General features: G+C 47.0%; 1 protein-coding gene across 3 annotated transcripts in view; it reads left to right on the top strand.

Annotated features, from left to right (window-relative positions):
• Nucleotides 1–12560, top strand: part of Pknox1 (PBX/knotted 1 homeobox 1) — a 43118-nt gene that overhangs the window by 22047 nt on the left and 8511 nt on the right. For 2 of the 3 annotated variants that reach the window (XM_036167859.1, XM_036167860.1), the window contains 5 exons: nucleotides 1904–2075; nucleotides 3466–3636; nucleotides 6079–6178; nucleotides 7904–8001; nucleotides 11262–11390. In XM_036167859.1, coding sequence (XP_036023752.1) covers nucleotides 1904–2075; nucleotides 3466–3636; nucleotides 6079–6178; nucleotides 7904–8001; nucleotides 11262–11390 — 670 coding nt within the window. The remainder of the gene's footprint in view (nucleotides 1–1903; nucleotides 2076–3465; nucleotides 3637–6078; nucleotides 6179–7903; nucleotides 8002–11261; nucleotides 11391–12560) is intronic. The other variant, XM_036167861.1, reaches the window with a different exon arrangement.

Below are 12560 nucleotides of genomic sequence, written 5' to 3'. Positions count from 1 at the left end.
AGAGAACTCTACAAAGTAGTCCCCTGACCTCCACATGTGCAGCTCTAGAAATCGTCATTTTTTTTTATTCTGTAGACCTCAGCACCTAGATGTCTCCTGAGTGAGGTCATGTCCTGCTGTCTGGACCTCAGCTACTTAGGTATCTCCTGAATGAGGTCACTCACTTCAGTTACATGATATCTCCTTGGTTTTCTTTTCTTGACTGGCTTCTTCCACATAAAATAATCTGTAATATAGAACCTGCTGGGACTTTTTGAGGCTGAATAGAATTTCGTTGTGTATATACCACAGTTATCTATTTGGGTTGCTGCATCTTTTTTTTTTTTTTTTTTTTTTTTTTTTTTTTTTTTTTTTGAGACAGGTTCTCTCTTTATAGGCTTGGCCTGGCCTGGCACTTCCTTTGTAATTGGAGCTGCCCTTGAACTCATAGAGATCAGCCTGCCTCTGCCTCCCTAGTGCTAGGATCAAAGGTGCGCCACCACCGCCCGCCCGGCTGTTCTTTCTCCTTTGGACTGTTAGTGCACTCTGAACAGGTATGTAGATGCACGTTAGCTGTACACTGTGTTCTAGAAGCTTCAGTCAGGCTTGTCAGACTAGAAACAGCCTATATGTTTCTCATAGAGTAGTGGATTCATGCAGTGTGTGCCACTCAGCATTCAAAGGAAGGAACATGGCTGCATGCTGCGTCTTACGTGAATCCCAGCTGTCTCAGAAGGCTTCTTGCATTTGTATGATTGCTTCTATGTAACACCAAAAGAAAACTTGGTGATGGTGACCCCTGCTGGGCTAGGGATGCCAGCAGGGTGCACCAAAGGGAGAAAAGAGGAGGTTTGGGGTCCTGATGTGACTAGACACACACATAAGGGTCTGAGCACCAAGAATGGTCTATTTTTACTGTTGGATAGTTCCAGATAAAAATTTAAGGCTGGAGAGATGGCTCAGCGGTTAAGAGCACTGGCTGTTCTTCCAGAGGTCATAAGTTCAATTCCCAGCAACCACATGGTGGCTCACAACCGTCTGTAATGTAATGAGATCTGGTGCCCTCTTCTGGCATACAAGCAGAACACTGTATATATAATAAATAAATAAATCTTTAAAAAATTTAAATACAGGTGTGGTGGTACATGCTGTAATCCCACACCTTGGCGGGGCAAGAGGAGTGTGAACGAGGCCAGCAAGGACTGCGGTGAGACCCTCTGTCATAAAAGAAATAGCAAACAAATAAGAAAAAAAATAATGAAAAGATCAGGAGTTTTGAAAAATTATTTTCACATAGCTTAAAATTAATCCAATTAAAAATATTCTGTTGGGTGGTGGTGGCACAAGCCTTTAATTCCAGCACATGGGAGGCAGAGTCAGGCGGATCTCTGTGAGTTCAAGGCCAGCCTGGTCTACAGAGTGAGTTCCAGGACAGCCTCCAAAGCTACACAGGGAAACCCTGTCTCAAAAAACAAGATAAAATAAAATAAATACTTCATGAAACACTTCCACTCAGAGTCGCCATGCAATATAAACAAGTTAAAAACAAGTCACAGACGGATTAAGAGAGATGGCTCAGGGTGGAAATGTGTGACTGCTCTTCCAAAGGACCCAGCTTCAGTTCCCAGGAGATCTGATGCCTTATTCTGACCTCCATGGGCACCGGGCGTGTTCATAGTGCGCATACATGGAATAAATAAATAAAATAAAATATGAAAACAAGTAATGGACTGTTTAAAATCATTCATATAGGCCAGACAACTATAACTTCAGTACTTGGAGGCTGAGGCAGGAGACTCCAATTAGAAGCCAACCTGGCCTGTGTAATGGCTCCCTGTCTAAACTGGGGTGGAGGCTCATTGGTGCACACATCCCAAAGCCTTCCTGGAGAGATGTGGCACACCTTTTCTCTCTTTCCCTGCAGGCACCCGCTATTTCCATTACTAGCTTTGTTGTTTGAGAAATGTGAGCAGTCCACGCAGGGCTCAGAAGGCACGACGTCTGCCAGCTTTGATGTGGACATTGAGAACTTTGTCAGGAAGCAGGAGAAGGATGGGAAGCCCTTCTTCTGTGAAGATCCAGAAACTGACAATTTAGTGAGTAAAGCCCATGCTTTGTTTCTTTGTGTCTTTTTGTGTGTGACTTAAACCCTGCCCGAAGGTTACCTTCCTAGTCTTCTAGTTTCTGACTAGTTCCCCCTTTAACAATCTTACTGATCTGTGCTTCCTCCCGAGGTGGGGGCTCAGTCCTCTCATGGGTGTCTGAAGACTTGGCGGGACAGGCTGCTCCTGCAGGGTGTCTGGCCCACTTGTGTTGTGAGTGCAGATCTAATCTTAGAAGCAGGCTCGGGGCGTCATCAGCAAAGCAGCTCCCTCCCAGTGCTGACACCAGTTGCTGTGCCTTCTTCCTGTCCGACCCAGGAGCAAGGGCTTTGAGGACACAGGCAGTGCCAGCATCCTTTGTCAGGGCACCCATACTGTCTGCCCTTCCAGCCGGAGCCTCTCCCGGATTCACATGAACTCAGAGCCCCACAGCGAGGTGTGTTCTCTGGGTTTTGTGAGTACCTGGAGGACTCCAGCCTTCAGCAGGTCTTCATCATCATGGATAAATTGCATCGGCCTTAGCCCTACTGCTTTTGATTTCTCGTTGTGGGTTCAGTCTTTACCACCTGAGGTTCCACAGATGGCTGTGTTCTACTTGGCCTTGTGGTCTCTCAAATGCCTGTCTTTTGAGTAAGGATCAGAAGCGCTTTTGGTCCTGGCCCATCCCTGGCCTGGCTCAGTCGAGGGGACAGGTGTCCTCTACACCCTGCCAGTACCACCTCATCTAAGCCCAGGATCTAGCAGAGCTCATGCTCCATAGCTCTCGTTCCTGACTGGTTTTTTCTCACAGCATCAAGAATGTAGGTGACTTCATACTCCAGCCTGTGGCTGAGGGTCTGGGCCTTGTTCACAGCAAGGGGTACCAATGACATGGCACTGTCGGCATTAGTGACTCATTGCTAGGGAGTAAGGATGCTCAACACTTGTGACTTCCTATTAAACAACAGAAATAATAGGAACTTGGGGAAGTAGAGCTAGGCAAAGAGTTCTTAGACTTGACACCAGAAGTATGATCAGAAAAAGCAGAGCTGGTGGCTTGAACTTTGAGAACCACCTCTAGGATAGACGTGGATGTTGAGATGGAGTAGAGTGAGGCTGTAACCCTGTCATCTGCAAGCATTGAGCACACTCCCAGCAAGCAGGCCATGCTGAAGGAGGCACCTTGTTCCTGTGTCTGGCACAGGTGCAGCCGGGCTGGGGCTGAGGCACTGGAGTGCTGGAACACTTTGTCTGTTTGTGTAATTGCTAATGCTGCTCCACTTCTGTTCCTGGCACTGACGTCGTTTCCACCTGATAACTAAGCAGTGTGTGTGATAATGGTGACTTCTGATAATGAATGGCACACTATTTCTCACCTAACAGTCTTTCTTGTCTCTACCTCTAGATGGTGAAAGCAATCCAGGTCCTGCGCATTCATCTCCTTGAACTGGAAAAGGTTAATGAACTCTGTAAAGATTTCTGTAGTCGGTACATTGCTTGTCTGAAGACAAAAATGAACAGCGAGACCCTGTTGAGTGGGGAACCTGGGAGCCCATACTCCCCTGTGCAGTCCCAGGTACTTGCCTTTGGGTCCATTGTGCTTCTTGGTCACCGTAGTATTGATCACGAATTGACTCCTGAGACTGTCAGCTCCTTCCGAATTGCTGGCTGTCTTGATGACAAAATATTCTTAAGTCCAGTGGCATTAAGTGCATTGTCACTGTTGTGTGGCCGTCACCACCACTATTCACTTTTCAGTCTTCCCAATTAAATACTGATTCGTCCTGCTCTCCCCCGGCCCTGGCCCTGGCCCTGACCATCTCATTCTGTTTTCCATCTCTGTGAATTGACGAGTCTAGGATCCTCACAGAAGTAGAATCATGCGGTATCTGACTGATTTCACTTCTCAGAACGTCCTTAAACCTAGGCAAGGATGAAGCACCATTATATGTTAGTCATTCTGCTGTGTGGTGGTATTTCATTGAGGACTTTATTTGTATTTCCCTGATAGCAAATGATACTTTTATGTGCTGATCTGCTATCTGTGTGTTGTCTTTGCTAGGAAAGTCTGCCTGTGTCTTTGGCTTGTTTTTTTTTTTTTTTTAACTTTTTTTCTTAAGTTTCTGAGTTTTGAAAGTTCTCGTTGTTTGCAGATGTTCATCTGCTTCAGCGCCTGTTGTTAGCAGCTCCTACTGAACTGCTTTCCCCTTTTGTCAAAAGCCAAATGGGCATGTCTGAGGAGCCTCGATGTCTGGGGTTCTGTTCCATTATCTGTGTGTCTGTACCACCAGGCCTTGAGTACTACAGCTACCTGGCAAGTCTCAGCACTGAAGAGATGCTCTCCTCCATCTCGTCACTTCTTGAGTTGATTTAGCTCTCTTCTAGTTACTGTGACTTTGTGTGTAAACTGTCAACGATGCAGTGTGGATCTACAAAACAAACCTCACTGTGGGAATTGATAGCATTGCATTAACCCTCTACATCAGTTTAGGGGAACTGACATCTTTACTATGTGACTCTTCAATCCAGAAACATGCCACAGCTCTGCCTTTATTTACATCTCTTAGGGCTTTTTCTTCAGGGTTTTGTAGTTTTCAGCATAGTGATCCATGTGCTTTTAGAAGTACATCCAAGTAGCCAGATGTAGTGGCACATGCCTTTAATCTTAGCATTCAGAAGGCAAAAGCAGGCAGATCTCTGTGAGTTCAATGTCAGGTCAGCCTAGTATAGTATACATAGAGAGTTCTAGGACAGCCAGAGCTACACAGTGAGACCCTATCTAAAACAAAATTACACACAAGTATATCTCTGTTTATTTTTATTTTTCATTTTTTTGGAGCTGAGGATCGAGCCCAGGGCCTTGTGCATGCTAGGCCAGTGCTCTACCACTGAGCTAAATCCCCAACCCCACAAGTATATCTTTGAATGACTGTAAATGGATTGTGTTTTTAAAGATTTATTTACTTTTGGATGTTTGAGAGTTTGCATGCATCAGTGTATGTGTACTTTGGTGCCTGAAGTAGCTGGAAGAAGGTATCAGACTCCCTAGAACTGGACTTTCCGACAGTTGTGAGCTGCCATGTAGTTCCTGGGAACCAGACACGGTCCTCTGTAAGAGCCCCTTGTGCCCTTAACTGCTGAGCTGTCTCTCCAACCCCTGGATTGTACTTTTTAGGTTTTGTGTTTATTGCTAGCCTACAGAAAAGCAGTTAATTTTTAATGTGCTGTAGAAAGATCCAGAAGAAAATCAGATAAGCCTGTGTGTTTTTGTGAGCAGACGTCAGTTATAGAAAGCTGTGGTTTGCATTTTGACTCTCTACACGCGTGTGGTACTTTGGTAGCACTCACCCCTTTGTTATTTCCTCAGCCTTCTTCCCTGCCCCTCAGAGCCCCTCTGACATTGGTGTTTGCTCTCATAGCCTATGACCTGACGTTCTAAGTAAGGTGTTTATTTGGTCCATTCCCTAGTTCTTGACTTTCCCTGGTGTCCTGCACCAGTGGGAACAACTCTGTTTGCTCCCTTCCTGACCTCTGTACATTGATTCCCTTCTCTTGCCTCATTGCATTGGCTGAAATACCCCGTGCTGACTACGTGTGAGAGTTGAGTTCCTTCTCTTGTTCCTGGTCTCTTCTGGTGCCTGGTCTCTTCTGGTGTCAGCTTTGCATGTGTTCATTCTGTCCTGAAGGCTCTGATTCTGGAGAACTGTCAGCGTGAGCCAAACCTGGGAGACAGTTGTCTGAAAGCCCCTCCTGGGCTTGGACAGCAAGAGGAAAGCTACACACTGCACATACCACAGTGTGGATCATCACAGCTAGTGTGGCTGCTTTTGCATCTCTCTAGTTCCCATGTAGGACGCTTGCTTTCTGAAGACCTGTCAACTGAGTCTGCTCTGTGTCCGCTCTGTGTCCTTGGTCTCCCTTGCCTTATTGCAACATTGTGATGCTGCTTCCTTTGAGGTTTTGAACATGTTTTTCTGTGTTCTAATAACCCCTGCAATGTGTGTGTTCTGACATTCAGCAGATTCAAAGTGCCATCACAGGCACTCTCGGCCCCCAGGGAATCGTGGTGCCAGCATCAGCCCTCCAACAGGGAAATGTAACCATGGCAACAGTGGCAGGTAGGACCACCTAAAAATGGACACCTTTTCCATGAGCTTTCTAGGAAACAGGTCCATTATATTAGAACAAGCACATATATAAATGCCTTTTAACTTCTGTTTTTTTTCCCCTCCTTGATTTCACTGTATTTTACTCCATGCCAGTTCCTGATACAATAGTGCTAGAGTCTAGAGCAATTTGAATACCTGCTTCTTGTTGATTTTCAGCAAGGATGCTGCACAGATTGTATTTTTCTAGCAAAAGCATTTGGGGAAAAGGTTTTACATATGAATTGACTGTATAAAGCAAGGGGCTGGAGAGGTGGTTGAGCTGTTAAAGCGTTTACTGCTCTTCCAGAAGATCCAGGGCTGATTCCCAGCAGCAGCAGCAGGCTTCTCATTAGCTATAACTCTACCTCCAGGGGATCCCCTTTGGGCACCTGTACATATACCCACCCACACTCAATCACTTTGTCTCTCTGTCTCTTTCTGTCTCTCTCTCCCTCTCATATATAAACACACAAAATTTAAAATAATAAAGTATAAAAAGAAAAGCTAGGTGATGGTAGCACACGCCTTTAATCCCAGCACTCAGGAGGCAGAGGCAGGTGGATGTCTGTGAGTTCGAGGCCAGCCTGGTCTACAGAGCGAGTTCCAGGACAGTCAGGACTACACGGAGAAACCCTGTCTTGAAAAACCAAACCAAACCAACCAAACAAACAAACAAAAAAACAAATCCCCCAAAATAAAAAAAAACAAAAAAGGAAAGAAAGAAAAGATACAGCAAAAGTTAATTAGGATTTCAAATAACATAGTTTTAAAAATACTTGGTGTGCCTGCGTCTGCAGGCGCCCATTCACGTACATGCATCACAGCATGGGTGGGGTCAGAGGACAACTTAGAGTAGTCAGTTCTGTTTCCCCGCATGGGCTCCGGGGTCAAACTCCGGTTAGTCAGCCTTGGTAGCAAGCTCCTTTACCTGCTGCATCATCTTGCTAACTTTTCAAATAATATAGTTTTAATTGTGCTAGTCATGGGACCTGGAAACTACCTAGAATCATGAATTGGTGGTGCCGATCAAGGAAAAATACTGCCTTAGTCTTAGTATTATTTTTATAGCAAAGCCATTACAGGCGGGGTGGGGCAGGTAAAGTACTTTTCTGCTCTGTGTGGAATATTAGAGATATAAAAATCAGTAAATGGAACAGGTATGTAGGGACTGGTAGACATGTACTCTGTGTACCTCCCAGAGCGGTGCAAAGGGGATTTCAGTGGAACAAGACAACTGTTGCTAAGAAACATAACTAAGGCAGGGTGTGGTGATGTACCAGGAGGCAGAGGCAGGCAGAGCCCAGTGAGCTCGAGGACAGCCAAGGCTACTTGGAGAGAGCCTGTTTCCAAACAAACAAGCGAGAAAGAGTAAAGCGAACTAGAGTAAAGGAGTTCATTGTCCAGTTCCTTTAGCCAGATGCTGGGTATGTGTCACTGTAGGGAAGGAGAGCAGACACAGGCAACAGAAAGGACCTGCCGAGTCCCCAGTGACAGGCGCCAGGTGCCATGCAGGTCAGAGTTAGTGTGATAATTTGTCTGACTGCATAGTCTGCACAGTATTGTTGACCGTTTGAAATGGTTAGAAGGCTCACCCGACAGGCTTTTCATTTCTTCCATAAGCATATCGGGAAGAATGGCTTCAAATCATTAAGACGTAAAAGTAGTTTAATATTTCAATCTCTTTTCCTTTTTGAGGTGGCACAGTGTACCAGCCTGTCACCGTCGTCACTCCACAAGGTCAAGTGGTCACACAGGCGTTATCTCCTGGGACAATTAGGATCCAGAACTCCCAGGTGTGTGGTGCCCTCTGGGACTTGTGATGCGTGCTGCCTAGGTGGGGTACCACGGAGCAGGCTAGCCCTCCCTCCCTTCTTCGTGCCTGTCATTTGTTGTCAAGTAGCCTCTAGTCGGTTTGTTTCTTTCCATGCTTCATCTCCCTTATTGTGGAAATTTACAAAGTTCAGAACAGTCAGAGGCACCAGGAAAGTTACTCACAGTCCCAGAAGCAGCCATGGCCATGGCGTCACTGTGTATGCATATCCAGGCTCAAAGTCCTGTAGATGCAGAACAGCCAGGCAGAGTTTTCAGAACCACAAGGCCCAGACTGTATCCCTAGCCTGAAGCTGCACCCCAAGCTCTGGGATCATCCCAGGCCTCTGCTTTGCATTCTTGGCGTGCCTGGGGTACTTTGTGGAGGTGAGGCTCTGGGTGTCTACAGTAGCAATTCTTGGCTCTCACCTTCAGGTGTTTGGCTCCTCAAATAAGAGGTGACTTGTGGCATGTTGTGGCCATAGTCATTCTGTAGTCTTCCCATTCCTCTGTAGTAACATGGGGAAGTTGGATCTTCTGGGCTGGAAAACCACCCCCTAAGTTCTAGAAACATGATTTTTTTACATTGAATAATTAAAGACAACGTTTAAAGTATAGTTTTATTTTGTGGATATTGATTCTCTTTGTGAGGTCTCTGTCCATGCCCTTATCAAGGACTCTCATGCCTAGCCCTGGGGTGTGGCTGCTGTCCTGAAGGAAGAGCAGTCCAAGCGGGCTGCAGTGGCTCCTGGTGGTCTGGGTAGTCTGGGGCTGTCGTCCTGGCCACAAAGGTTTGGTGTCGTCACTAGAGAAAACGATGCAGGTGCTACTGGCATAGGTGGGGGCGCGTCAGAGACTGTCAGCTGTGTGACTGCTCAGGCCCAAGCCTACATAGGGAAGAGCTAGAGCTCACTAATGCTGCTACTTGTCTCCTCACCAACCTGCTTCTCTTGTGGTCTTCCATTTTAGATGTTTGTAACAATAGAGCCATGTCCAGTTACTGCCTAGTTTTCAAGACAGTGTTTCTCTGTGTAACAGACCTGCTGTCCTGGACCTCACTCTGTAGACCAGGCTGGCCTGGAACTCACAGAGATCCACCTGCCTCTGCTCCCAAGTGCTGGGATTAAAAGTGTGCACCACTACCACCCAGTGAATTGTGCTTTTTAAGGGGAAGACATTTTAAGTTAAATAACTTACTAGTACTATAGAAGATACTCCATTTGTTTTGTTGAAAAAGAAAGTTTGTTTGGTTTTTTTGTTTTTTGTTTTTATTTATTTTTATTTATTTTATTTTATTTATTTTTTTTGGGGGGGGAGAATTGGAACAGGGTTTCCCTGGCTGGCCTGGAACTCACTGTAATCTTCTTGCCTCAGCCTCCCAAATGTTAAGAAAGTCTTCTGTGTAACTGAATTTTCTTAGGAATAAAGGTTACCCATTTAAATAGCAAACCTACCAAGTCTGAGGACCTCAGGAGAGTACTTTCTGACCTGTTGTAAAAACCCCATGACCCTGGTCCCCACACTGTTTTCCACTGTAGTACAGGGCTCCCTGCCTAAGGGCACATGGCAGACCCAGGTAGATTGTTGTTGCCATACACGCCTCTGGTCAGAAAGAGCTGCATGCTGCTGCTCCCTGAGGAGGGTGTCAGCCTTGGTCGGGACACTGACCTGGCCATGTATGGCTGGAATTGACTCTGACTTCCTGGGGGATGACCACTGAGAAGTCTTTAATCATCCTGCTAGCACACACCCATGGAAAAATTGTTTTGAGAGTGAGGACTAGGCAGGAGGAGGGTTTTCATGTGCCCCAAGCCGCCCTTAAACTCTGTATCTGACCCAGAATAACCCTGGACTTCTCATCCTCTGCTTCCGCTTTCTGAGTATTAGGACACGGGCTTGTGTCTTTTTATCCCTGTTTATTTGGTGCTGGTGATGGAACCTGAGATGCATGCATAGCTGCAGCCCCACCTGCCTGACCACTGACTTGTACCACTGGTCCTCAACAGAGTACCGAGTGTTCACTTCCTCCCCTCTCACTATTGCTTGGAATTTTTCTGTCAGGTTGGGGTGTGCCACAGTTTAGTCCCCACAGAACACTGTAGTCAGGTCACAGATCTGAACACTTCTCCTTGGCCCCCAGGTCCCCTCCGAGTCTGGGAGCCATTTATTCTACTATTTGCATGTGTTTCTAAAGGCAAGCGTGCATCTGATGAATGTCCTTGAAACATCCTTGCCTGCCTTCCACTGCACCGGGGCTCCACTCTCACACCCAGGCTGTCCTCTCCGGGTGCATCAAGTCAGTACTTACTGGTGACACCCAGCACCAGCTCCCGTTGTGCATTCAGCCATGGTTCCATGATGCTCTGGCTCTCGGTGTGATTGATTGATTGATTGATTGATTGATTCATTTATTTATTTATTTATTTATCTATCTATCTGTTGTTTGTTTGTTTGTTTATTTATCTGTTTATTTATTTTTGCCAGAGCTGAGGACCAAACCCAGGGCCTTGTGCTTGCTAGGCAAGCGTTCTACCACTGAGCTAAATCCCCAACCCGTGCTTTTTTTGTGTGTGTGCCAGGTTTTCATTATGTCGATGTCCGGTGGCCCCTTGGTCTGTGCCCACAGTGCCACGTGACACATCAGTGCTGCTCATCCTGCCAGAGCCGGCTGTTTCAGGGCTGTCTTGGAGGCCTGGGCCATTCTGCTGGACTTTATTATGAAGGCCATTGCAGAGGATGCAGATGGAGGCAGGAACAGAGTGTAGGGTGGGCACAGAGCTCTCAGGTTCCTCCTGGTACGCCACCCTCCAAGAGCTTGGAAGCTTCATGACACAAGTAGCATTGATGACCCCCACACTGACTGTTGGTGATCACCCTAAACTGTAGTCCCTTGGTGCACTGCAGAGGTTAAGGTCTGTGATTCTGCCTCAGTCTAACCGGTGAATAGTCCCTGCCTGAGGACTGCAGTCAACAGTTGACACAGTTCAGCACATGGGAATTGTCCCTTAACAGTTTGGAGAGTCTAAGAATTGTAGGTAGCTACATGTAGTCTAAGACTTGCATGCTGAAAAAGTGGGAATGAAGACCGATCTATGTTGACAGTGTAACGAGTATCCCCAAAAGATTAGTCAGTCCAGGGTTTCGGCACATGCCTCTTGCGTGGTGCCTCCCCCCTCTGAAGTTGTGAGCTGCTGGATGTGCTGTCATCTCAGAGCCTTTGTGACGTTTGTCAATTGTATGAAAGCTTCAGTTGCAGTTGAATCAAGATCTCAGCATCTTGCATCAAGAAGATGGCTCCTCCAAGAACAAGAGGGGTGTCCTTCCGAAGCATGCCACCAATGTGATGCGGTCCTGGCTCTTTCAGCACATCGGGGTAAGAGTGCATCGGATACACCATGGGGGACCCTGAGACACCCTCCTGGCTTGTGTCCTGGGGAAACTGACTTGAGTTTATTCGGCCCAGGTCTAAGTTTGGTATTACGCTGTGTCCATAGTGGGGCTGGAGCACAGGTCCCTAATAATGACTTCGAGAAACTTAAAATGCAGCAGGGGTCCCCCGAATGGTACAAAGAGAGTCAACTAAGCTCCTGCTAATGGTGTGCCTTTGGGTCAGAAAAGCCCTTCCATGGGATGGGGCTGACAGGAGAAGGAGACAAAGACGAGAGCCAGCAGCACTGTGCAGTGGAGCTAAGCGGGAGGCAGTAGGTCACAGGCATGTCGTGAAGTCAGGCACAGTGAGGAGAAGCACACAGGGCTTGTTTAGTTTCAAGTGAGTGGTCCAGGCAGGAAGAGAGGCAGCTGAGGTAATGATGGAGAGGGCTGCCAGCATCGGCGGTGTCAGGTCAAGGACAGGAAGTGATGCCCAGTGCAATGGCTGTGGTGCAGCGGTCACAGTTCCCCACGGAAGTGCTGTGTTGGGTGCGTCTCTTTCCTTTGCGGGTCAGTCTTAGCACACTTCCCTTTAATGAGTTAATGTTTCTCAAACCTAAGCCCTGCTCACAAGGAGCAATGAGGACACATTTCCTTGTTTTCTTCTCCTTCTGGCCCGCATTTCTTTGCAACACCTCGTTTTCCAAGCAGTGGGGCAGCAGTGACTGCTGGCTGATGTTCTGGCTCGGTGCTTGTTTCTGACCTCATTTTTGGTTTATTGCTTAGTGGGTAAGGTCTCTATCCTTGGACTCCACCTCCTAAGTTTCCAGCACCTCACAATAGCAGCAGCCTAAGGACCAAGCCTGCAACACAGACCTTTGAGGGACAGTCAGTCTCTGTACTTTACCACCACCATGTTAATCCAACAGAGGTTCGTCCTAAGGAAGCTGCTAGGGGTAATGTCAGTCTATCCAGTGTCAGTTTAGTCTCACGGTTGAAGTAGGTGCTGGGTGTTGCTCGTGCGTTAAACCTAACAAAGCTGATACAGATGTGCTGTGTCAAGGCTCAGATGGTGCTGGGCAAGGAGGATGCCCCCCTCCCTGCCCCCAGCAGGGCTGCAGCTCCTGCTGCCATTACCTTGGGACACTGGCTGACCACATTCTCGTCACACACC

This window comes from Onychomys torridus, chromosome 18 (genome assembly GCF_903995425.1).
Source record: "Onychomys torridus chromosome 18, mOncTor1.1, whole genome shotgun sequence".
In the NCBI taxonomy this organism is placed as follows: domain Eukaryota; kingdom Metazoa; phylum Chordata; class Mammalia; order Rodentia; family Cricetidae; genus Onychomys; species Onychomys torridus.
This window is presented reverse-complemented; position numbering and strand designations above follow the sequence as displayed.